At 42.2% G+C, this 27,639-nt stretch overlaps 1 protein-coding gene across 2 annotated transcripts; it reads right to left on the bottom strand.

Moving 5' to 3' along the window:
* Positions 1-289: 289 nt before the first annotated feature.
* Positions 290-27,536, bottom strand: Hykk (hydroxylysine kinase). 2 transcript variants are annotated; one of them, XM_036191873.1, is made up of 6 exons: positions 27,442-27,536; positions 24,321-24,382; positions 24,032-24,216; positions 22,447-22,586; positions 12,559-12,742; positions 290-2,623 (listed from the first exon to the last, which is right to left on the bottom strand). In XM_036191873.1, exons 2-6 carry the CDS (start codon positions 24,362-24,364, stop codon positions 2,163-2,165), a joined length of 1,014 nt encoding a protein of 337 aa, XP_036047766.1. In that variant the 5' UTR covers positions 24,365-24,382; positions 27,442-27,536; the 3' UTR covers positions 290-2,162. The 2 variants fall into 2 exon arrangements, with proteins under 2 accessions (XP_036047766.1, XP_036047765.1); XM_036191872.1 differs by having other exon boundaries at positions 24,032-24,382.
* Between the last annotated feature and the right edge of the window lie 103 nt (positions 27,537-27,639).

Below are 27,639 nucleotides of genomic sequence, written 5' to 3'. Positions count from 1 at the left end.
GACTGTGCCTGGTTTAATATTGTCATCTCAGCCCACTGGACAGGGCCTTTGTCTTCTGTGTAGGGTGCAAAATGATTTGGATCTGGGTTTTTAAAAGGGGGAAGCTTAGAAATCAGTGGCATGTAGCCTGAGCCTGGCCAGTACTCGGGAGGCAGAAGAGGGAGTGTTTTTGAAAGTTTAGGGCCAATCTGGTTTGCCCTGTGAATTCCAAGCCAGCCAGGGCTACCATAGGGAGACTGTCTCAAAAACGAGAGAAAAACAAAACAGTAAACTATCCATACAATGTAGTATATATTTAATATCGTAACAGAAATCAGCAATATTTGCATTAGGAATTTAGTGACGGGAATCTCTGTTAGCAAGAACAATCCAGAGAGAAACCTGCAGGGTTCCACTGTATAACAGGATGAACATTGGTCTAGAGAGAAACCGAAGTTTTGGTCCATTTTTTCTGGTCCCTAGTTTCCTGATTAGCCAAGTTAAATAAGAACCTTAAATGTGAGAATCCTAAGTGTTTCACATGTGACTGATCTCAATTGGTGTGTGTGTGTGTGTGTGTGTGTGTGTGTGTGTGTAAGACCAGGAGAGGGGAGGCAGAAATAGTTTGGGATTCTGTAGTGATTAGGAGCAGGGGTCACAGCCCTAATTTAAGATCTAAGCCTAGGCTCTTTTGAGTCAATTCAGCTTTTAAAGGCTCTGTTTTCAGAATATCTATATGATTCTGTTCTGTAGTAAATAATGTTCAATACACATTGGGTTAGAGTATGTATTACTGAAAAACTTACGAAGCAGGAAAGACAGGGTACTCCAGGTTGTTGACCCCAAATCCTGATTTGTTAAAGCAGCAGGGCTCACTGACTGATATGGGGAAAGTATCTGTAGAAAGTGTGTTAAACCAAACAGAATGAACCAAGTGTGATAAACATGCCTGCAGGATTATCACTTGAGCCCAGGAGTCTGACAGCTTGATTCCAGTATGGATAACATGGTGGAATCTGGTCTCAATACAGGAAAAAAAAAAAAGCCCACCCTACAAGAATAAGTAAATATCTGCTTAGAGAGACACGAAAAGAAATCAGTAAAGGAAATACGGAGGTAAAACTTAAGACAGATGTGCAATGAGCTTCATTTCACTAATTTTACAGATCCCTATAAAAAGAATCAGTTCTAGAGAGTCAGAACATCTGGTGTGTGGCTATAGCCCTGCACTGGGAGGCTGACCAGGAGGACCTTGGGAACCGCGTCGTTTCAGACCAGCAGTATAGTGAGCCCCTATGTGCAGAGGAACCTTGCTGGAATCAGGGCTGACAGCCTTGCCCGATGTCTGCATCTGCTTCCATGCAGTTCTGCTGTTGTCTGATGTCTGTCTCTGGAGTGCTGGTTGCAGCCACTCTCTCAATGTTCTTAAATGTTTTTCTCATGACTCCCACCTGTGTTTTCCCCTAGGGCACCACCACATCTTTCCTGTCGAATGTGTTCACTTTGTAAATGTGTCCAAAGACTTTTCTGTGGGGAAGGCACTATCACAGGTGCAAGAAGAGATACACAGACGCAAGTCTCTGGTGGTCTCTGCCATGGTCAAATGCACATACAGGCTAGATGACTCCACAACCAGAAGCAGGGAAGCCAGTGAAATGCCACAAAAAAGACAGAATGCCATGGGATTCTAGAGAGGTGAGGTCAGAGTTCACAGAACTAGTACTGTGTAGGCTAGGTGTTTAAAATATGTGGATTTTAGTTAACATATGTGAATATAGCTATACATATATATTCTTTTCACAGTTTAAAAGTTATTGATTTAAGGACTGGGATAGACTTTGAGAGACTGATTACAAATCACATATCATCATGTATGGTTCATGTAATAGGCAAAGAAGACCTGCAGAAAGACATGTTTAGTTGTGCATGTGTTTTTCTTTTCTGTGGTGCTGAGGTTGAGCCCAGGGCCTGGCACACTAGGAAAGTGTTCCTAATGTAGTGCTTTCTTAGGTGTAAAAGGCGGTCCTAAGACTGCTGGAAAAAGTAGACCTTTCTTTGCCTCTTCATATTTAGAACGGCTCTGACTTACCATTCCCTTTTTAATTCTGCAGGAAAATCCTTCATGAATTTGATCTGGGCCTAACTGAGTTTTGATTGCCAAGGAAACACAAACTTTTCTCTGGTCACATGGAGATCCCAGATTCATAAGACTTGGCGGTTTCAAACCAGATTTGCTCTACGGCCTTCTGGCCCATGTCGAACATCTGCTGTAAATGCTTCCATCCCGTTTTCGCTGTAATCATGAGGTAGTCTTTGTTCTCTGGGTACAGCCGGCAGGAGTGCTCGGCCATGACTAGTGACTGACTAAACCGTCCGCACACAAGTAAAAACAGAGCACTCCTCTCTACAGCGGTCAGAGGGATCACACTTTCGAACCCTGCAAGGACGTGACCTCCGACCTGGATAGGATTCAAGCTTTCAATCATCATGTACATGATGGTGATGGCCACTTCAAATACATAGTAGCCATAGCTCATGTCACCAAAGTCTAAAATCCCAGAGACTTGATACACAGCATCTCCAGAGGCTGACTTGCTGGAGTCTACTAAGATGTTATGGTCGTTAAGATCACCGTGATTGATACCTGAAATTAGAAAAATCATGCAAAAAGTTATTGAAAATACCAACTCATTTTCTTTCTTTTTAAAGCAAAGCTATCTAAAGAATTTGATGAGCAAAACTAAGAGATAAAAGAACAAACTCTGTTTTCTTGAAGCCATTTCTCCTGGAAAGAACACAGGCAGAGCTTGGCTCTTTTGCTTTCTGCTTCTCACCAGTGCAGAGGGTAAGGGGGAGACTGTGGTCCTTGCAAACTCCCAAACTGGAGGACTGCTCAAAGCCAGAGATGTTGAGAAGGAGCAGAAGCACATTTGTATCATTATAGGTCTTACAGGAGCATATGGACCTTTATTTATATCTAGGTTTTAACAAGTTCTGATAGGCCTGCTGTGATGATGCACACCTTTAATCCCAGACTCAGGAGGCAGAGGCAGACAAATCTCTGTGAGTTCAAGACCAGCTGAGAGTGTTGTTATAGTGAGGCTGAAGAGATAGCTCAGAGGGTACAGGCTGCGCTTCCAGAGACTCTTGAGTTCAATTCCTAGCAACCACAGGGCGACTCACAACCATTAATAATGAGATATGGTGCCCTCTTCTGGCATGCAGGCAGAACGCTGTATACATAATAAATAAATAAATAAATGTCAAGGAAAAAAAAATGTTTTAGCAATTTGACATCCAAGAGCAAGATGCATGACCCTGCTGGTTGATCAGAACATGGTCCACTTGGAGTTATGTTTAGAGTAGTTAGCTGCATGTGGTACAAGGTATGACCCAGACATGCCCAGTAGAACCATGCATCAAATTGCAATATGTTGGGAGAAAACAAAACCCCAAACTTGTCTTTATCGTGGGCAATTTGAAAAACACTGATTTAAGCTACTGTCTAGAATTTAGATGTTATTAGTTTGTTGACAAGCAACAAACCACTGAGAGTCACATACTTTATAATAATTAGGTGATATGGAACGTATCTTTTTAACTTAATAAGTTTTTTCTTGAAACAGACAACTGTTTCAAACTGGCCTGTATTTCATGACAATCTCTCTGCCTCAGTCTCCCATGTGTGGAGAGTAGAGGTGGGAGCCACCATGCTCAGCTTAACTTCTATATGATTAGGTTTGTCTAAATTATGCTTAGTTAACATGTATCACATTGAGTAATACCAATGAACATTATTATAAACCATACAATTTAAAATTATACATTTCTGAAACACAAATGTAGCATAGAATTAATTCAAAATATATATAGCAAAATTAGATAGAAATATAAGGAAAAAACAGAAAATCCACACCACAGGAGATTAAAGTATGTTTTACTCAGTTGTTGTTGGAACAAACAGACAAAAGTGATCAGTAAATATATGGAAAATTTTAACAACATGGTTGACAAACCTGACTTAAAGGGCACACACCCCAAAAATTACAGATACATTTTCTCTTTAATCAAACATGGAGTTTTTACCAAAATGTAACAGACATACATCATAAAGATTTAAGTATTATAAAATAAATGTCAACAACTAAAGTCATATAGACTTGTCCTGTTCAAACTCACAGCCACTAACCGCAGATAGCCACTTCAATTCATCAAGATTTGAGGCTGGAGAGATGGCCCAGCAGCTAAGAGTATTGACTGCTTTTCCAGAGGACCTGGGTTCTATTCCCATGAACCCACATGGCAGCTCATAACTGTAACTCCAGTATCAGGAGATCTAACACATTCATACAGACATATATGCAGACAAAATACCAGTGCATATGAAATAAAAAGACAAATAAGGGCTGGAGAAATGGCTCAGAGGGTAAGAGCACCGACAGCTCTTCCAGAGGTCCTGAGTTCAATTCCCAGCACCCACATGGGGGCTCACAACCATCTGTAATGAGATCTGGCACCCGCTTCTGCATACATAATAAATAAGTTTTAAAAAAGACAAATCATTTTTTAAAAGATTAAATAACATGGGATGGCTCAGTTCCTTTGTTGCACAAGCCATATTTCAAGTATTCACTAGCCGCACGATGACTGTTTCACTGGACAATAGAGATAGACATTTACTTTTTGGAATCCTATTGGACAACAGTGATATATAATATGTTTTATTTTTGTTTGTTTGTTTGGAACAGAGTCTATGTAGTCCTTGCTGTCCTAAAACTCCATATGCTGACCAGGCTGGCCTCAAACTCACAAAGATCCTCCTGCCTTTTCCTCCCAAGTGCTCAGATTAAAGGTGTACACCACCATGCCTGGCTAGCATATGTTTCTTAACCAAAATGCAATTACAGCAGAAATCAGCAATGAAAAGATAATGAAAAAGTTCATCATATTATGGAGGAAATAATTTATATCTCTAAATATGATGAAAAGAAGATACTCTTAAATGAGTTGCAAAATATCTAAAACTAAATGAAAATTATGTATTAGGACTTGGTGTGCACAGTTTCTCTTATAGCTGGAGATAGCTGTATTTCCAAAAGCAGTGCTTCCAATGGTAGCTGACCAAGACATCCAGGCAGCTGATGAAAAAAGGCTTCAGCAATAATGAAGATGAGCAATAATGAAGACCACATAACAGTGGCAGCATAAAGCAAACAGAAACAGTAAGAGACAAAGCAGGAGGAATAATCTAATATCACCTCCCCGCTTGGACAGAAAAAGAGCCAAACAAAAACTGACCCCATGTTTCCTAGTTTAAAAGCAATAGAACTGACTGCTACAGGGTACAAGGTTCGCGTTGTGGAAATGAAATGTTCTACAATTAGATATTCAATGTCTGCAGAACTCTGAGGATATATCAAATCATGGAATTGTACAAATAAATGGATACAATGTGTCTTCTGTGAATTATATCCCAATAATGCTATAAAAATAATGGGATATATTATCTTCAATTTAAAAAAGATTAACAACATATTCTTTGATGAATAATAAATATCTCAAAGTAGAATAAATTTTGAAACATGCTCTTGCCATGTATTCCAGGCTGGCCACAAATTCCCTCTCTATCTTCCTGTCTCAGTCTTCCAAGGGCTGGGCTTGTAGCTGTGCCCCACTATCCCTAGTTGGAATAGGTTTTTATAGTCTTAAGCCAAACAGCACCTTTTCCCAAACAAACAAACTTTAAATCTGAATATCAGCAAAAAAGAACAGGGCATAGTGGAGCATGCCTTTAACCCCAGCTCTGGGAGGCAGAGGCAAATGGGTCTCTATGAACTTGATGCCAGCCTGGTCTACACAATGAGTTCCAGCCAAGGTTATATAGCAAGACTCTTTCTCAACACACACACACACACACACACACACACACACACACACACACACAAGGAGGTGAAAGGAGGAGGAAGAGAAGCTAAGGAAAACAGCATTCGTGTTTGGAATAAAAATGGGTACAGGCCCTCACAAACCAAGACTTATGCTCTAATTAATTTTGTGTTTGTAGTCCAAATAAAGGCAAAGAAAAAGAACACAAAAATATCATGAGTTAAGCACCTATTTCAAGAAGTTTTTTTTTTGTTGTTGTTTGTTGTTTTTTTTAAAGGCAAACAGGAAACATTTAGAAAAAAAAACAGATAATAATATGAGTAATTTAAGATGCAATAAAGAGGGCCTTGAAAATTCCCTTCCCCAGTTGGGCGGTGGTGGTGGTGGTGGTGGTGGTGGTGGTGGTGGTGGTGCACGCCTTTGATCCCAGCACTTGGGAGGCAGAGCCAGGCAGATCTCTGTAAGTTCGAGGCCAGCCTGGACTGAAGAGTGAGTTTCAGAACAGCCAGGGATACACAGAGCAGCCCTGTCTCAGAAAAAGAAGAGGTGCCAGCGATCTGCATTCAGAACAGAAGGACAGATACTACTAAAGACCTGAGCAGGTTAGAAAATAAGTAAATAGGGCTAGAAAGATGGCTCTGGGGGTTAAGGGCACCGGCTGCTCTTCCAGTGGACCATTCTCAGCACCCACAAGATGGCTCACAACTGGCTATAACTCCAGTTCCAGAGGATCCACTATCCTCTTCTGGTTCCCTTGGGTACTGCATGCATGTAGTACATAGACATACATGTAAACAAAATACTCATACATATAAAGTAAAATGAAATCTCAAAAAAGTAGGTAATAATAAATGATAAATGAAAATTTAAAAGGTATGTTAAAAACTTGTAGTTATAAATACAAAATTTAAATAAATTTCTATAAAAATACAACTTGTTAAATATGGCAAAAATCTAAATAGTGCTATATATATTAAAGGAATAAAACTGCTCATTTCTAGGGCTTTTTGTCTGAGACAGGGACTCATGTAGCTAAGCTGGTATTAAACTTGCTATGTAGCTGAAGATAAGACCAAACTCCTTATCCTTCTGTCTTCTCCCAAGTGCTGGGGTTACAGGTGGATGCCACTGTGCTCAGTTTGCTAAATTTGAAACTTCCCTAAAGAAAAATACAGTACTAAACTGACTCAGTAGAAAACAGCCTCAAACAGTACAAAAAGAAAAGGTTGTCATAGTTCTAAAAATGTAAGTATTTATTTTGTAAATTTATATTTGAATGTGTGTATGCCACATGTGTAGCTGCATTCACAGGCCAGAAGAGGACACACAAGGAGTTGTGAGCCACCAAACATGGGTGCAAAGGACTGACTCCAGTCCTCTGGCAGAGCAGCAAGTGCGCTTAATAGCTGAGCCATCTTGCCAGCCCCACTCTACTCTTATAATCACTAAGATAGAAAAGTTCCCGAAATAATTCTATGAGTCTAAGCCCATATAAGGATACTATAAAGGGAAAACTGTAAGGAAATGTTTCTTAGGTACGTAGATGTAAGCCCTAATAAAACATCAGCAAATTGAAAAGGATGATACATAATACAGAGAGAAATGAAAACAATACAATGACCACATTGGGTTTAAGTTAGGAATGCAATGTTGATTTAATGTTTGATATAACCAAGACGTACAGATGCAAGGAGAAATAAGCATGCATCTTTATACAAATTCTTAGTGAACCCGGAATACAGGGAAGCTCCCTTAACCATATAAAAGATGTTAACAATAACAACAAACTAAAACATCACAGTTAACAGGGTTCTGAGACAGGGTTTCTCTGTGTAGCCTTGGCTGTCCTGAAACTCATTATATAGACCAGGCTGGCCTCAAACTCACAGAGGTCCTCCTACTTCTCCCCCACCTCCCAGTACTGGGATTAAAGGTGTGCACCCATGCCTGGCTATCACAGTCAACAGTTAAATACTGAGGATTGGCAAGAAGGCTGGCTAGGTAAAAGTGCTTGTGCTGTGCAATCCTGATATCCTGAGCTCCATCCCCAGGACTCACAAGTGGAGGAACAGACCACTCTCAAAAGTTGTCCTATGAATTCCACTCAACATACTCCAGCACATGCGTGTCCAGAAACACACATGCACAATAAATAAATAAAGTAATTTAATACCGTGAAAGTTCCATGGGTAGATAAGCAAGAATTCTTAGTGGGATAAAAACAAATACAAGGGCTCTCTCACTTGGCATGGCTTTACACACTTGTAACCCAGGTGTGGTAGGATGAACCAAAAGGAATGTAGGTTTGAGGTCAGGCTGGCCTATATGGAAAGCCTGTATTTGAGAGAAGAAAAATTCTTCCTTTATAGAACATTTCAGATGATTTTGTATATGTGTATACATATAAGTTCTGAAGCATCTTGAGATAAATTACTTAAATGATGTGTTTGATGTTGAGTGATTGAGAGATAGCTCAGCAGTTAAAAGCACTTCCTGTTCTTCCACAGGACCTGAGTTTGGTTCCCAGCACCCACATGGGGTGGGTACTCCACTCCAGCTACAGGGGATCTAATACCCTCCATGGCTACCTGAATGTGGTTTACACACACACACACACACACACACACACACACACACACACACACACACAAATATAAATGAAAAATAAAATGTATGGATGTGTTAGAAGCACAGCACGAAGATCTTGTGTCTTGTGTCCATAGATCTCCAGAGAAACCAGGAATGTTAAGCATGCAGGATTTTTTTTTCCAATGGGAAAGATATAAAACCTGTTCTTTCATCCGGAAATCTGGGAATGCCTGGTGATCTGTGTTATCTGTTGGGCCAGGCCATATTAACCTCCTACAACCAGGCCTGGAGGAGGCTATTAATCTAAATGAGCCTTACAGCCAGCCCCCACCCTCTACCCCATCCCCACAGAGCTCCCTGGACCAGAGATACCTGATAGTCTAAATGACCCTTGTTTTATCTGTATATCCAGAGGCTTCCCAAGCTCCCACAACCAGTACCAGAGGTGGCTAATAGCTCACATGACATCTATCATATCTATACGACTGAGACCAGATCAGATCTTTCCTTAGGCCCTTAAACTGGTACAGGCAGCCTATTCTGAACCCATCTTCTTGGAAAAAATGAAATGTACCCTGAGTTGAGTTTTGATGTAATTATGCTTCCTTTTACACTGGGGATTGTATTACACCAGGAAACTTTCCCCCCCCATTATACTGTGTTGAAATGTACTGACAATCAACTGCCTGGCATCAGACTCTCTTAGGTCTGATCCAGGTTGACAAGGTCAGTCTGAATCAAGTTTTCATTCTCAACTCTTCATGGCTCATTGCCCTGGCTGACACCTGTGGAGACCCTCTCATGGATGCACCAAAGTATCACTCTGAAATATCAGCAACAAACAAAGCGTGGAACATGAAATAAAATATTAGTATTTTTTAAATCAAACATATTAAATGAAGGAGAGTATAGTAGCATAGGCTTGAGATACAGGAGTGGTGGAGTGCTTGTCCAGCATGTGCCAAGTCCTGTAATTGACCTACAGCAGGCTCAATGGGTAAAGACACTCAGTGCCATGCCTGACAAGCTGAGGTCAACCCAGAGACCCACAAAGTAGAAGGAGAAAACAAACCCCTTCAAGCTATCCTCTGACCTCCACATATGTACTACAGCATGTGCATCCCCAAAGAAATAATAAAAATTTAAAATGTTTATTGTATAATGCCTTATTGGGACATTTATAAAACTCAATGTCTACACGTTTACTTGTCTATCTACATCTTAGGAATAAAGATTTCCTATGGGTATATGTAAATTGAGACCCTGACTTTGTCCATAGATTAGACTAGTTTTATAAATATAAATGTACTGTAATCACCATTTCCTTCAAATTTAACTACAAAGCAATCAAAATCCAAAGTATCAATAGACCTTTTTTTTTTTAAACATATGGCTTGCTGATCATAAAACTGATATGGAAATACAAAGGAAAAAAGTAGTTAATGCTCTTATTTTGTTTGGTTTTGTTTTTTGAGATAGGGTTTCTCTGTGTAGCCCTGGCAGTCCTGAAACTAGCTCTGTAGACCATGCTGGCTTTGAACTCAGAGAGATCTACCTGCCTCTGCCTCCACACTTGGGCAGTTAAGACTCATATAAAAGAACAAGATGGGAAGATATGTTCTATTCTATTCAAAAACTAAAGTTCAAGAAATTAAAACTGTGTAGTAATATTTAGGGCACTTACAAGTTCTCCTATCTAGGAATATGCTGGACTATATTCTTTGTTTTTTTAAAGAGGTGGTGTGGAGTGTGATCTTTCTTATTTATTTATTTATTTATTTATTTATTTATTTATTTATTTATTATTGACCTGTGAATATAAATGATTGTTACTTTAAAGCAGAATCTTCAAAACCAGTGTACACAAAGGTACACTCTCCATGTTTTTTGCTCAACTCTTCACAATAGCTAGGGAATGGGACCACCCTAGATATCCATTAACAGATAAATGGAGGGGCTGGAGAGATGGCTCAGCAGTTAGGAGCACTGCCTGTTCTTCCAGAGGTCCTGAGTTCAATTCCCTGCAACCACATGGTGGCTTACAACCATCTATAGTGGGATCTAATGTCCTCTTCTGGTGCACAGGCATGTATGCAGATAGAACACTCACATAAATAATAAATATATCTTTAAAAAAACAGATAAATGGGGGTTGGGGATTTAGCTCAGTGGTAGAGGGCTTGCCTAGCAAGCACAAGGCCCTGGGTTTGATCCTCAGCTCCACATACAAAAAAAAACCCACAAAACAAAAAACAGATAAATGGATAAAGAAAACATGGTACACGTGCATAATGGGATTTTATTTGTCCATAAATAAAAAGTGTAATCATGATATTTGCTAGGAAATGGATGCATTGGAGATTATTGTATTAAAGTGAAGTAAACCAGACTCAGTACTGTATGTTTTCTCTCATCTCATATGTACACTCTAGATTTAATCTGTGTGTGTGTGTGTGTGTGTGTGTGTGTGCGTGTGTGTGTGTGTGTGTGTGTGTGTGTGTGTGTGTTTTATAGGACATGAATCTAGAAGAAAGCCCAAGAGAGGGAAGAAGGGATCTTAAGGAAGAGAGTACAAAAGGAAGGAGAGGGTAATGGGATACATGTTTCATGGAGGCAGAAGGTTGCTGTGGAATAATCCTTTTGTACACTGTGAAGATTTGTCACTGGATTGGCTTAATAAAAAGTTGATTGGCCTGTAGTCATTCAGGAATTATAGGTGGGACAACCAAACTATGAGAATGATGGGAAGAAGAAGAATGGAGTCAGAGGAGAAGCCAGCCAGCTGCTGAAAAATCAGGATGTGTAGAAAATGAGCCACATGGCAAAGCATAGATAAGAAATATGGGTTAATTTAAATGTAAGAGTTAGCTAGTAACAAGCCTGAGCTATAGCCCAAGCATTTGTAAGTAAGATTAAGTCTCATTATCAGTTTGGGAGCAGGCAGTCTGGAGAGGGCAAATCCACCAGAAGGTGGACTGTTTGGAGGGAGGAAGGGGATCAGGAACAATGGAACAGAGACATAAACTAAACTGATACTTGGTGTATGGGTGTAGAGATAAATAACTAGACCAGAAGGATAAAATAATCCAAATCACATTTGATCATAACACAGATGGTATTACAAAACAGAGAAGAAGAAAAGGTGTCTGCAATTTACAATGGTGGGACAAATTATTATCTATAAGTCAAATTCATGTTGTATATAAAAACCCAGATGGATTATAGACATAATATAAAATGCAAAAAACATAAAGTGTAGGATGATGAAATGTTATTGACAATATGTTGGGGAAGAACTTCTAACCTTATATTCCACTAAGATTATAACTACAAAGGATTCGGGCTGGAGAGATGGCTCAGTGGTTAAGAGCCCTGGCTGCTCTTCCAAAGGTCCTAAGTTCAATTCCCAGCAACCACATGGTGGCTGATAACCACTTGAAATGAGGTCTGGTGCCCTCTTCTGGTCCTCAGGGATATATGCAGACAGAATACTGTATACATAATAAATAAATAAATCTTAAAAAAAAAAAAAAAAAACTACAAAGGATTCATCTGGAGTATGTTTAGAACTTTCATCAATCAATCAATCAATAAGACAAAAAATACTAACAGAAAAGTAGGCAAAAGACTCTAATAGCACTTCCCAAGAAGATATATATGTAAATGGCCAACTAATAGAGAAATGTATTTTAAATCTATAATGAGAAACTAGAATATGAAAATAAGATGGAAAACAAATATGTCACAAAGTGAAGATGGTCGTGCAGTGGGGATGTCTACACCCTGGTAAGAGCAATGTGAATTCATACAACCTCTTTTGGAAACTGGCATTATTTGGTCAAGTTTATATAAGGAGACTGATGCAGGAGGGTTTCTGTGAATTCAAGACCAGCCCAGACAACACAGGCCAAACTATACAAAAGCAAACTTCGAAGACGGCAATTTTAAGAGTAATAAATATACTATTCTTGTAAAAATAATAGGAACAAATGAGACCATCTTATAATGTGATAAACTGAATTTGTACCTCCATGTTTTCCTGACAGTATAAAATTTGCCAATTTAAAGGTTGAGAAAAGTACATACTTTGATCGGGAAAATACTCACATTCTCGAAAATGACTTAATTTGGTCATTACTTCTTCTTTGAACAGCTGAATGACCTGTTCAACAATTTCCCGGTTTTGATTCTGGCTCAGGGCATCCATGTATTTCTCTAGAAGTGGGACGTTTTTCAGATTCCAGATGAAGTTCTCCCGATGGAGAAGATTTAACTTTGGATGATGAAATTTCTAGATGAAAAGCAAGAAAGAGGATAGGATGTAGCTTAGATGGTAGAGTGCTTAGCATGAGCAATGTCCTACCCTTGATCCCAGTGATAAAACTAGGCACAGCTGGCCGGCCCCCTGTCATTTCCACTGTATCTTTTACTCACTTGGTTCCATCACTCTGGCGTCCCTGGAGTCCAGGGAGCCTCAAGGCCTTGGTATATGCCGTCTCTCTCTTCCAGAATGCCCTTTTCCACCGAGATGTTAGAGTCTTATTTCCACTAAAAAAAAGCACCTCTGCACAGACTTCCTGACCACTCCCCTTCTCCAGTACATCACAGCTCTCTATGGGAATGTATTCATGGGAGGTACTGTCCCCTTAAGACGGCTCTTCTTCCTCTCACTGAGCTAACCCCTGCTTCTCCGTTGGTGTCCATGCTGTGGGTCCATGTTTCACAGGGGACATTTCTGCTCTGGGTCCCCCAGGTCTGGAAGCTGCTCTCAGGACAGCACACCTGCGCCCTCAGCATCTTCTCTTTGGGAGACAAAACCTCTCTAGTTCCTTCAACTCTGCCTCATGAAGCCACTTTTCAATCTCCTCACCTCCTGGTGAGTTAAATGCCACAAGTGATCACAAAAACAGGGTAAGCACTGAAATACCAGGAGCAGTGCTTTTGAGATGGACTGACTCAGAATAGAGACAATGGCAGAGGGGAATTCTCCTTTCAGGTTGTCCAGTGCCACTCAAAGTCCTTTTTACAAATCTCACACGTTACTTTTATTTTTATTTGGTGTGTATGGGGGTGGGTGGGTGCATGTTTGTGTGAGTGCATGTGTTTATGGGTACATGTGCATGTGTGCACTGGTCCGTAGAGGCCAGAGGTCAACCTCACGTGTCATTCCTCAGGAGCCATCCGCTTTGTTTTGTGAGACAAAGTCTCTCGTTGGTCTGGAACTTGCCAATGAGGCTAAGCCAAAGCTCCAGAAATCCGCCTGCCTCTCCCTCCACGGCACTGGGATTATAAGCCTGCCACCTTGCCTGGTATTTTTATGCGAGTTCTGGGGAGACAACTCAAGTCTTCATACTTCTGCACGAAGCATGGAGCATCACTTCCCTTCCTGAACTCTTTCCAGCCTCCCTTTATTATTTTTAATTGTCTGTATGTCTATGTCTGAGTGTATATGTGTATGTCTTGTGTGGTATGTGCATGTAAATGCAGGTACTCACAGAGTCCACAGGCAGTTGTGAACCACATGTGGGTATTGGAAGCTGAACTTGGGTTCTCTAGAAGAACAGTATATGCCCTTAAGCACTAAGCCATCTCTCCATCTTTGTGTGTGTGTGTGTGTGTGTGTGTGTGTGTGTGTGTACTTGTTTTTCCTTTTTTATTAATAAAATTTTTTCATTCATTTTACACACCAATCAAAGATCCCCCTCTTCCCTCCTCCCGTCCCCCCAGCCTCCCCTCCCAACCCATCCCCCACTCCCTCCCACAAGAAGGGAAGGCCTCCCATGGGGAGGCACATCCATTAGAGACAAGTCTAAGCCCTTCCCCCTGCCCCAAGGCTGCATGAGGTGTCCCATCATAGGTAGTGGGCTCCACAAAGCCTGCTCATGTACCAGGGATGGATTCTGATCCTACCGCCAGGGTTTCTCTGTGTAGTGTTGGTGCCTGTCCTAGATCTCGCTCTGTAGGACAGGCTGGCCTCAAGCTCTGCCTCCCAAGTCTCCCGAGTGCTGGGATTAAAGGTGTGCACCACCATCGCCTGGCCCATCTTTTTTTTTTTTTTTTTTTTTTTTTTATTTAAAGTAAATATAACAAAGCCAGGTATGGTAAACGCTTTTAATCCTAGCACTTGGGAGGCATAGGCAGGAGGATCTCTGTGTGTTCCAGGCCAGCCTGGTCTACAGAGTGAGTTCTAGGATAGTCAGAGCTACATAGTGAGACCTTGTCAAAAAAAAAAAAAAAAAAAGTCCTTAGAGCTGGTGAGATGGCTCAGCGGCTAAGAGCATGGACTGTTCTTCCAGAGGTCTTGAGTTCAATTCCCAGCAACCACATGGTGGCTCACAACCATGTATAATAGGATCTGGTGCCCTCTTCTGGCCTGCAGGTGTACACACGGACAGAGCACTGTTAAATACAACAGTCTTTTTGGGTTTCCACTGCAGTCTGCTTAGGTAGGGTTAGGGTTAGCCCCTACAATGCTGGCACTGTTGTCCCTCACACCCACATGACGCTGTCTCAGCTCTCACGGCGGTAGAGGAAAGAGCACTGGACTGAGTTACACACATCATGGTTCCAGCTCCTCCTCCGCTTACAAACAGACCACAGGAGATCTCAGATCTTAGTTTCCCCAGTCAGCCATGGATTGACCGAGACCAGGAACACAACCCTCACACCTGCTGGTGCTCCACAAGTGCCTTGTGTTCAGTCTGCTTGTTTGGGGGATAACCCAGGGCCTTCCGCACGCTAGACAAGCACTCTATCTCTGAGTTATGTCCGCAGTCCAAAGGGTTGAATATTCAAAACCATGAATTTTGCACCTAGTCGTCCTGACTTCCCTGGCCTTTCTTTCCTTTTGGCTTCTTGCACAGCAGTCTGGATTGCTGGCAGTTTAACCGGTGCTCTATGAATTCATGTCAGCCGACCCCAGTCATCATCCCCACTCTCTCTCACCAGAGCTCCCATTTCCTAAGCACTTTGCTTCCTCTAGTACACTGCTCAGATCACAATCCTATTCACTGGGTTGCTCTGTTTTCTTCTTCCCCATACTTGAATCTCCTGAGACTGACCTCCAACCCATCTGTCAATCAAACTGCAATCAAATTCCAGTATTATTTGGTCCTATGACTCATGAATGTCTCAGTTCTGGTCCCTATGAAGTCAGGGCTCCTGTCTACTCTGGATCCCCTAGGCCTGGAAGCTGCTGGAATCTTCAGCGGCCCAACTATATCCTCCACAGAGTGATCACGGCCCCTGCCACGTGGACAGGACCGAAAGAGCACACGTCTGCAGTGTCATAGACACCGGAGCTCTTAGTACTTACAGGAAGGTTAAGGGACTCCGCCTGTCACAGCATGGCGGGGGTCAGGGAGGGCACAGGCAGTGGGGATAAAATATGTCAGAAGGCACTGTAATACCAAGCCGAGAGCCGTCTCTGTGTCCCTAGAGCTCTCCTGTTTCCCACCTGACGACTTAAGAAGGGGGCACAGCACGGCTGCAGGTGACCATTGAAAAGCCAAGTTCTCGTCATGTGGAGGTGTCACCTCTGAAACTGCACTGGCCACCTCAAGCAGAGAAAGAGGAGCTGAAGCTTCAGGAGGAAGAGGCCTGTGAGTGGAGCCGTAAACAGGCTGGCAGGAGATAGCAGTGACAAACGAGTTGACAAAAGTCCTGTCAAAATCCCAGTAACATTCTTTGCAAAAGTAGAAAAAACATCTTAAGATCTGTATAAAACCATGAAAGACTCCAAATATCCAGAGTGATTCTGAGGAGAAAAGCAAAGTTAGAGGAATTTAATCTGACTTAAGATTATATTACAAAGTTATCATAACCCAAACAGTATGAGTGTTGAGTGTATACATCAGCGGTAGAGCATATACTTAGAATGGAGGTTGCCCTGGGTTTGATACCCAGCATCAGAAAACAAACAGAAAGAAAAATAACATTTTGCTGGTATAAAAGCAGACAAAAGGACTTAGGGAACAGTGCAGAGAATCCATGAATAACCCTAAAAACCCAGTACCAAGTAGTGCTTAACAAGGGCACCACAAAGACACCACAGGAAAGGATAGGGTTCTTTAATACAGTTCTGGGAAAACTGGATTTCAACATGAAAAACAATGCTATTGGACATGTATCTTACACCATATACAAAAATCAACCCCCAAAAGACAAAAGACCCAAATGCCAAGATCATAAAACTCCTTGACAATGGCTTTGTCAGTGGTTTCTTTCCTACCATACCGAGAGCAAATATGATATAATTGAGATTATATCAATCTAAAAGCTTCGTTCGGCACAGGAACAACTCAACATCCCTGGGCTGGGGAAACGGCTCCGTCAGTGCACTGATCTGATGACAGCACAGGCCTGAAACACCAACACTGAGAAATGCAGGAGGATCCCTGAGGCTTGCTGGCCAGCCAGTGTGGCCATTTGGACAGTTCCAGGCTTAGTGAGAGACGCGTCTCAAAGGATAAGGTAGAGGGCTAGGAAGATGGCTTCCCAGGAAAAGGCATTTGCCAAACTGATGACTTGAGCTTCATTCCCGGAGCCAGTGCAGTGGAAGGAGAGAACTGACTCCTGTAAGTTGTCCTCGCCTCAGATTTCTACACATGCACAATGGTATGAATGGACACGGACAAACACACACACACACACACACACACACACACACATGAAATAAACGTGAAAAATTTAAATAATAGCAAAAAAACATGGAGAACAATCAAGGAAGACATCGACGTCAACCCTGGCCTTGACAAACACTTGCACACATGTAAGTACGCACCAATACAACATGTACATACGTGAACATATTCACACACGAAGTCAACAATTTTAATCTCAATCAACAGTTCAGGAAAAGATGTAGAGAAAGTGCTAGTATCCAAGATTTGTAAAGAACTAGTAAACTCAATAACAAGAAAAACAATATAACTCAATTTAAAAATAAGCAAAAGACTAGAAGAGACATTTTTTTTCCCAAAGAGAATACAAAAATGTTCAATGAGCACATGAAAAGGTGGTCACCATCAACAACCATCAAGGATATACAAACTGGGAGCACCATGAGATATCACTTCACACTTGTGAAGACAGACACTATCAGAAATATGAGTGATAACCAGTTTTTGGAGAGTACAAAGAAAGAGAACCTGTATATACTGTTGACAGGAATGTACAGTCACTATAGAACACAGCATGGAAAAGTACTAAAGAAATTAAAAACAGAACTCTCATGTGACCCTTCAGCTCAATCTTTTTGGGGCACATACCTAAGGGAAATGAAGTTACAGCCTCATAAAAATATCTGTACTAGGCTGGCGGCAGCAGTGGCGCAGCCTTTAATCCCAGCACTTGGGAGGCAGAGGCAGGTGGATCTCTGTGAGTTTGAGGCCAGCCTGGTCTACCGAGTGAGTTTCAAGACAGCTAGGACTACACAGAAAACCCAAAAAAAGAAAATCTGTACTATTATGTTCATTATAGTCATTGCAGCCAGGTTAAAAAAAAAAAAGGAGAAGAAGAAGAAGAAGAAGGAGGAGGAGGAGGAGGAGGAGGAGGAGGAGGAGGAGGAGGAGGAGAAGGAGAAGGAGAAGGAGAAGGAAGAAGAAGAAGAAGAAGGAAGAAGGAGAAGGAGAAGGGTGTGTGTTGGCCAAAGTTTACACTGTAGCAAATATTTAGTAAAAGGCAAATTATTTACAGCCTCTGGAGAGAAATGGGAGCAGCAAAGTAGTAAATGTTTAAGACTAACAAGCTGAATGATCTAACAACGTGAATACCAAGGCTGGTAAGTGTCCATGGTCAGCATTTTCGCTAAGCGAGTCCATGGGAGAGAAGGAATGAAATACAGGAGTTCACTGAGTACCACCGGAAGAGGGAGAGGATAAGGGTCTGTAACACAGTTCTGGGAAAACTGGATTTCAACGAGGAAAGCACCGATACTGGACATGTATCTTATATTATATACAAAAATCAACCCCAACTAGACAAAAGACCCAAATGCCAAGATTGAAATCATAAAACTCCTTGACAATGGCTTTGTCAATGATTTCTTGCCTATCATGCCTACAGCAAGAATAAACAGATGGGATTATATCAATCTAAAAGCTTCAGCACAGGAAAAACTCAACAATCCCTGGAAACGGCTCAGTCAGTGTGGTGATCTGATGATAGGCACTATAGCAGCTCTTCTAGTGTATGTACATGTATATGTACATGTATATGTATGTGTACATGTATATGTATATGTATCATAACATGCTGTATACCTTAGTTATATCACAACACATTTATTTTTAAATGATAAAGGAGAAAGATGTAAGAGACACTTATTGAAACAGCATATTTGGGAGACACTTTGAGGACACCAGAGAGACAATATAGATATAATACAGAACATTGTAACTACTACAAAGGTTTTTCTGAATAAGGTTAACATATGAAGAAAAATCTTCTAAAAATACACTTAAGCCAGGTATGATGGCCTACATGTATAATCCCAGCCCTCAGGAGGCAGAGGCAGGAGGATTGCTGCAAGTTTAAGGCCGATCCAGTCTACATGAGTTCCAGGTCAGGGATATATAGTGAGACCCTGCCACAGGAGCTGGAGAGATGGCTCAGTGAGTAAGAGCACTTGCTGCTCCTGCAGAAGACTGGAGTTCTGTTCCCAGCACCCAGCATCCACAGCCATCCATAACTCTAGTGCCAGGGGATCTAACACCTTCTTCTGGCCTCCTTAGGCAACTGGCTCATGCAGTACACTTACACAGATGCAGGTAAAACAATCACACACATAAAATAAAGAAATCTTTTTTAGAAAGACACTGTCATGAGCAAATGAAAGCAAAATAGCTACTTAAATCCCAAGTATATTGACATTCGTAAGTGGATACTGTGTGTGTGTGTGTGTGTACATGTTCATGTGTGCATGTATATACCTGGGGGCCAGAGGTCAACACTAGGCATCTTCCTCAGTTGCTCTTCATTTTATTTTACTTTTTAAATTATTTATTTACATGTGTATGTGTGTGCATGGGTTATATATGTTGCATACATACATAGACACATAAGAAAACATGTGTGTGTGTGTGTGTGTGTGTGTGTGTGTGTGTGTGTGTGCGCGCCATGGCATGAGTGTGGTGGTCAGAGAACAACTTGTGTGAGTCCATTTTTTCCTTCCACCACGTGGGGCTCAAGCTTGGTGGCAAGAATCTTCACTGCTTGGCCATTTTGCCAGACCCTCCATCTTGTTTTTTGAGACAAGATCTCCAACTGACCCCGGGACCTGTCAATTTGGCTAGACTGGCTGGCCAGAGAGCCCCAGGGAGTCTCCTGTCTCTGCCTCCCCAGTGCTAGGAGATAAGCTGCCATTCTTTTATGTGGGTATTAGAATCCTAATTCCCATCTTGATGTTTGTGCCAATGGCATCATCTTTGAAGCCCCATGAATGGACATTTTAATGAACGTCCACAAATGGATTTGCTCCAACTTAACAGAAAGTGTTCTGACTGAAATGTTTAACATGGTTACTACCCAAAGCTATATGCAGTACAATTTTTGTTGAATAAGTAAACAGAGTGCAGTAGAAAAAGTTTATAAATATTTATTGAAGTCAATTCCAGAGAATGGGGTTACTGACAACTTTTGATCTTTCTTTGTATTTTTACTGGTTTTTCTTAAGTAATGAGTCACTAAAAGGTTTTTGTTTAACCAGAAAATAAATGAGATGAGTTGTTTCTATTTTGGGATAGCATGGTAAATTAATACTGTGTAGATTGGTCACATGGCCTTGATAATCTGGCCAAGAGGAGGAACAAATTTGGTTTGTCTTGTTATAAAAGTTAAAACACCGAATAAACTTTAAATCACTGGCATTAAGAATGAAAACAGACAAGTAAAATGAGTTTGTCCCCACTTGTTACCTTGACAGAGGACTCAGTGCAGAGGGGAAGACCCAGGAAGAGCCCAGAATGCTCAGTGAGCTGAAGACATAGAGCTGAGAGTCCAGGAAGACCAAGGTGTCTAGAGTGTGTAGGACAGACTCCTAAGGTCAGAGCTGCAGAGAGAACACCAGGTCCTCATTGAGAATTTGGGTCTGTGACCCACATGTTAAGTCTGAGGAATGAAAGGTCTAGAAAGGATGGGATTGGGCACATATGCAAGACTGGAGCAGTGTCTATGGCTACTGACCACTCTAGGAAACATCCAGTTTATAGGATGTTGGCAGAGAACTCAGAAGGGGTTTACATTACACAATTCTTAGAGTAAACCCAGGCCTGGTCCCACCTGTCAAAGGTTACAATCAAGACATGCAAGAGTCAACTGGCTTCCAATCAACTTCCTGCGTCTCCTCCAGGAAGTTCTGTGGGAAACAAGCACAAGGAACACGTGGGAGCTGGACATGGTCACACATACCCAACTGGGAAAAAAGTAAAGTGGCCTAAATATGTCAACTAAATGGCAAAGACTCTCAGTATCTTTGTTTGTTTGCTTTTAGTCAGGGTGTCAGAACATAGCCAAAGCTAAGCTTGAATTAATTTCAGCAATCCTCCTGCCTTAGCCTCCTAAGTGCTGGGACTACAGGTATACACCACCATGCCTGGTAAACGCTGTCAGATTGCATAAAAAACAAACAAAACAAAACAAAACAAAACAAAAGTAAGGCCCTAAAAATTCTTCCTATGAGAAACATTTTAAGTATAATGACTGCCACATAAAGCAGCATTCTGTTTTCTATTTGCTAATTTCTAGCAGACTACAAATATGTTTCTGAAATATAAACAATTAACTCGGTCCCTTTCCTCTCTTACTTACAATTGCTTCTTGCTTCTGAATTGAACTGTATCCCAATAAGCCTAGGTTAGAATCCATGCCTTGCTCAAGCCTTCCCCAGTCATGAGCTTAACTCTAAAACAATCACTGAAGGTGTGCACCACTACATCCAACCTTTCCCTCACTCAAGCCCTTCATTAGTTTTTAATTAAAACTACTTATTGATTATCTGACTGTTGAATTAGCTTCCTAGATGTTCCCCACCTTTCTGGCTCTCAGAGTGCTATAATTAGGTTTTGCATGTGAAGAAAAAAACCCTCCTAAGGATCTCTACTGCCTGTAAGATACAGCTGAGACTCCTTACTTTTTGAGAGTGGGAAGGCCCAGTCTTACAATGTAGTTGTTAGGTGGCACAAACTGAAGAGATTTCTACATCAGCCTCCCAACTGTTAGGGACAAACTGACTGACTCGTTACTGACACAGAATGTGTATCTTTGAATCTGACTCCACCTTATATTTTCAATTTTATCTCTTGTCTGCCTCATCTATAACCCTTATATATTGCAGCCACAATGAATTGCCCAGCGGTTCCAGAATACGGTCCTTCCTTGCACTTCATGTGCTAATTCCTCCACCCGGAATGTCCTTCTTCCTCCTCTTCTCTCTGACCAATGCACTCCTAACTTTAGAACAAGCTTGGAGTTACTCTTGAACAACTAAGTCTTCCAGTGTGTCAAATGTACAGGGACAGACACCAAGAATAAAAGATGAATAAATCTGCTGGGGAGGCAGTGCAGCATGCCTGAAGCTCAGTTCTCAGGACCATATAAGCTAGATGCAGTGGTACATGCCTATAGTTCCAGTACTCAGGAGATAGAGTCAGAAGGGTCAGGAGTTCAAGGTAGTCTTCGGCGACACAGTGAGTTTGAGGCCACCCTGTTCTGTACAGACCTATCTCAAAGAAAATGAATAAATAAAGCATATTGTTCTTAAGAATCTCATCACTAGTCAGATATGGTGGTGCATATCTTTAATCCTTTAATCCCAGCACTTTCAAGGCAGAGGCAGGAGGATCTCTGTGGTCAGCTTGGTCTACATAGTGAGTTCCAGGCCAGCCAGGGCTACCCAGGGAAATTCTATCTCAAAGCAAACAAACAACAACAACAACAACAGAAATAAGATAAACAAACAAAAACCCCTTACAAACAAAAAAAGACCCCAAATCTTACCTCCAACGCTTTATCCAACTGGGCAGCTAACCTTCCTATCTCATAGAGCTGCTGGTGGCTGATGGCGACCTCAGCTATGGGTCTTCCTGGCAGGTAGGTGAGCATTCTCACCAAGTAGCTCTTGGTTTCAGATCCACTATCTAGATGGAAGGAGTGACACATTCTGTCAATCACTCTTGTAAAAACAATAGAAGCTATTTTTTCTTTAGAATTGCCATTGAAAGGAAAAGGAATTTGGGGGTAGGAGGGGAAAGGCACAAAAGCCAAAACTACTCTGCAATGTTCCGTGAGACAGGGCGGAGGGGGTCAAGGCAAACAGGAAGACAAACCATTTACACGTTCAGACAGCTCCAACTATGCAGGCCTTAGCTCCAAGGAGGCATTTACTTATTAGGTAAATGAATGCCTTAAACCCACACTTTCATATACACTTGCAATGAGGAACCACAGGCATAAAAAAGGGACGTTCCATAAATCACGGGTTTCTTTGCCGGGCGGTGGTGGCACACACCTGTAATCCCAGCACTCGGGAGGCAGAGGCAGGTGGATCTCTGTGAGTTTGAGGCCAGCCTGGGCTACCAAGTGAGTTCCAGGAAAGGCGTAAAGCTACACAGAGAAACTCTGTCTCGAAAAACAAAACAAAACAAAACAAACAAACAAACAAATCACAGGTTTCTTTGTGGCAAACTGAAGTGCATCTTGTATCTGTAATTCAACTCTGCTATCTCTTCCTGGGGGGGGGCTGGAGAGGGTCTCAGTTGTTAGGAGCAATACAAATGAAAAAGTTATAGATAAACAAGAAAGAAGATGGTGGAGAACCTCACACTTCAAAATATTCCAAGGAACTGATCTCAAGCGGCCGCTTGCTAAATTAGGCATATCTCAACACTCCTTAAAGGGAACGGTTTGAGTCCCACAGATGAGAACGTGCAGCCTTGCACTCAAATGTTGTGTCTGAGTTCACATACATAGCAACGACGAACCGGGGTTTTCAGTGCCTGATTGCTTGTTTCGGGTTCTTTCCACAGCACCTCAGCACCAGCCTATGCAAGCAGTCTCATAAATAAAAAGATGCCCTCGAGGCTGGAGAAGGGACTTTGCCAAGTGAGTGCTTGCACAGCACGTACAGGGCCTGGGTTCGATCCCTAGCAACATATATAATCTTTTTGTGTTAAGTAAGAACAGAACATGTTCTCCTGATTTTCACAGGTCCCTTAGTTACTATTTATCAGGACACTTATAAACAGAAAATTTAATTTTATACTAGATTTCAACTCAAACCATTTCCAAACTATATCTCCACTTGGAATTGTGAACTTTTTGTTTTGTTTTGGTTTTTGTTTTTGGGGTTTTTTTGGGGGGAGGAGGTTTCGAGACAGGGTTTCTCCATGCAGTTTTGGTGCCTTTCCTGGAACTCACTCTGTAGACAAGGCTGGCCTCAAACTCACGGAGATCCACCTGTTCTGCCTCCCGAGTGCTGGGATTAAAGGTGTGCACCACCACCACCCAGCGTGAACTTATTTTTGATACCACACTTCTACCTGTAGCCCAGATGCAGTAATATGATATATAGGGGATCTCTTACCAATGGACACGAGTGAGATGGTGTTGTCCCCTTTAGTTCGACACACAGATGCTGTTGGAAATCCAGCTTCTCTCAGAAACATGATGATATGGTTCTGCATCTCAATCAGGTCTGGAATCTGACTAGACTCCGTGTTGCTTATTTTGAGGACATAGTCAACGGGGTCATCTGTAGTGTCTTTGGTTCTTGAAATGTGAACATGAAAGTTTTGGTCATCATAGCTAGGGAGTGGCTGGATCTTAGAGACTTTGAACCCAAATACTGATTCTACCAGTGCAGAGGCTTGTACCTCAGTAAAAGTGGGTTTGGTAAAAGCCCGTGACTGCTGGCCATCTCCACTTGACATTATGTCTAGGGGAAAAATAACAGCCAGAAGACAGACATATTACAATGACAGTTATTTATTTGAATTACTATTCTCAAGACAGACCACTGTTTCTCTATTTGAGTCTATGCTTCTTGATTTTTATTTATAACGTTTAAAAACTTAAATTAGTGACTAAGGTCAAGAAGATGTCCTTGGGCTGGCGAGGCGGCTCCACAGTTAAGAGCACTTGTTGCTCATTCAGGAGATCTGAGTTTGGTCTCCAGCACTCACAGTGAGTGGCTCATATTCACCTGTAAGTCCAGCTCCAGGGGCATCTGACATCCTTTTCTGGACTCTGTAGGCATCTGCAGTTATACATACACCACAGCCACACACAGACATTTAAAAATTAAAACAATCTTCAAAAGAAAAACAAATTGATGTTCTATCAGGGCATAATGGCCCATGTGTATAACCCAGCGCTTGGAAGGCAGAGGCTTGGAGTACTGTTTCAAGTCCAGGCCAGCTTTGTCTACCTAGCAAGTTCTAGGCTGGCCAGGCTATATAGGGAGAGCTTGTCTCAAATAATACAAACAAAACAGAAGTAGATATGTTGGCAAGTGAATCCTTGTGTCATAAACCATTTTTAAAGTTCCCTCCCAAATTGAAGGTACAGTTCTAAGAACAAACAGAGGCATTTTGGTTATCATCCAATTCAATCCTTCCTCTTGTCTACCAAGTGTACAGGGAATATAGGTTCAAAGAAATCAAGAGATGTGTCTAAAACTAGTACTAAATTCCACTGAGAACTCAGCTCTGGGGGCTGGGAAGATGGCTCACAGGGTAAGGTGACCAATATGTACGCATGACGTTTGCATCCACAGCAACCATAAAAAGCCAGGCTTGATGGTATGTGTTTGTAATTATAAGTTGTTGCATTCTTTTTCTGTTTGTTTATGTTTTTTGAGACAAGGTTTCGTGGAGTATAGGTTAACCTTGAACTCGCCATATAGCCTTGACCTTCTGATTTTCCTGCCTTTACCTCCCAAATGCTGAGATTACAGGTATGTACCACTACACTTGGCTTATTTGGTGCTGGGGATCAAATGCTAGGTAAGCACTCTAACAAGCAAAACCATGTCCCCAGCCAAGTTGTATTTTTGTTTTTTTTTGTTTTTTCCAGACATGGGTTTCTCTGTAGCTTTGGAGCCTGTCCTGGACTAGCTCTGTAGACCAGGCTGGCCTCGAACTCACAAGAGAACCACCTGCCTCTGCCTCCCGAGTGCTGGGATTACAGGCGTGCACCACCACTGCCCGGCTCAAGTTGTATTCTTGACAATCACTTCTCATGTTTACCTTCTGACCAAAGTATTTGCTTTCAGAAGCAAATTAAGCTCTTCGGGTGTTGTTCACTAAACATATTGTCACAAAGACTAAACAGGGTTTCGAAACAATCTTTGCACCTGAAACTTCTGGAAACTAATACATCCTGTCTCACATTGCTTTTGGCCTTAAAATTTAACAAGGAATTTTAAACATTCCTTCTGAATATATATATAAAACAAGGCCAGTGTGCATAATGTAATGTGAACTGAAGCATTAACTCCAAGATGAAATCCTCTCAACTCTGAGAGTGTTTAAGGGTATTAAAAGCACTCGATAGGAATTTGAGAGGGAGCTGGGTGTGGTGGTGGCTCACATCTGTTGTCCCACCAATCCAGAGACAGGGACAGAAAGACTGCTGCTGTTGAAGGCAGTCCGGACTACCTATGGAGTTCTAGTCTAGCCCTGGCTACAGTGGAAGGCTTGTCTCAAAAGAAAAAGTCCTTAAAGTTGAAAAGACTGTTAAAGGCAATTAATGAAGGCCCATCTGCAAAAAATGTTCCCATGACCTTGAATGGAATTTGTTAAGCATCTTTTTGCAGAGCCTTGTTTGCTAAAGCAGGACGAGGTATTATTGGCAGGTCCGCTCACAAGACAACCTGGTACATTAAACAGGTGCTGAGCTACAAAAAGTTGTTCTGGCACCAGCTGGGCTACCAACCTCTCAAACTTCAGCCATATGGCCTCTAAAAGAGTTCAGGAACGTCATCTCTAAAAGTCCCTGCTAGCACCAATATCTAAGCTGTTCAGAGTTCTCTTATATTTGCTTTTTAGTTGTATACACGAAGAACTCCACATCATGAAAGAAAGGCACACATTGAAACCTGCTCCTGAAGGCAAATACACACATAGAAATGTTTTTGGTTTTGTTTTTGTTTTTTTTTATCAGAGATTTCCATTTTAACCAAATGTGCCCTGTGTGTGTGTGGAGAGGATGGAGGGCGAATCCAAATCCTATATAGGTATTAATGTACTTCTTGTCAGCAATATTTAGCTCCCGAAAAACCCCTCAAACAGTAAGGGCTTTTTCTAACCAGGAGGTTGGCGCCATACTCCATAATCTTTGTTAAATCAAAGGGGAATGAAGAGAGTGGACTTTACACTCTGCACTTGTGCAAGGTACACCAGAAAAAACCCGCCACAACAAAACAGAAACCACTCTATCCTCTTGTCCTCTCCTAGAGTGTTATAAAGTCCCGTGAACTCTGCCTTAGCACTTCTTCCAAGTCGGTCTTCAGCGACCCTTTCTGCTATGAGCTTCCAAGGCGGGGAAGCAGGCAATTGTATTGCCTGCATCTACTTAGTGAGCCAATGGTTGCCCTCACTCACAGTTCACAGGCTGCGGGGACTCTACACAGTCGTTTTCCAAGGGCGCCTGGAAGCAGCATTACCCGCTGCTCCAGTGGGTCTAGCTGCGGAGAAAGGACAACGATGGGAGGGAGGTGGCCCATAGCTGGGTTCCTGGCCTTGTGTCAGTTAGGTCCAGGGGAGCCTCTGGGATGGCTTCCATCCCGCACCGCACCGTGCAGGCCTGCGGAGGGTGGGACCCTCCCGATTGCGCTCTGAGATCTCAGCCCAGCTGGGGCTGGACAGTGAGCTGCCTGGTTAACACGCAGCGAATGTGAGGAGCGCGAGGGCAGCAGGAGCCCGCCGCCCGCTCTCAAGGACGTCCCCTCACGGAGACCCCGGGCTCGTCTCAGCCTCCCCCACCTCCGCTCACCCGCCGCGGCCGGACGTCCCCAGGCAGACCCGCTGTCCTCGCTCAGCAAGCCAGAAGCCACGGTGCGGGAGGTGGGGCCCGACCCGCGGCCGCGAGCCCCGCCTTCCCATTGGCACCGCCCACATCCCGCCGCCCAATCAGCGCACACCACTGACCGCCCCTGCCCAACCCTTCCTCCGCCCCCAACAGAATTCAGAG

The sequence above is a fragment of the Onychomys torridus genome, chromosome 7, assembly GCF_903995425.1.
Source record: "Onychomys torridus chromosome 7, mOncTor1.1, whole genome shotgun sequence".
Lineage (NCBI taxonomy): Eukaryota > Metazoa > Chordata > Mammalia > Rodentia > Cricetidae > Onychomys > Onychomys torridus.
Note: the sequence above shows the minus strand (reverse complement) of the source record. Positions and strands in the feature narration are given on the sequence as shown.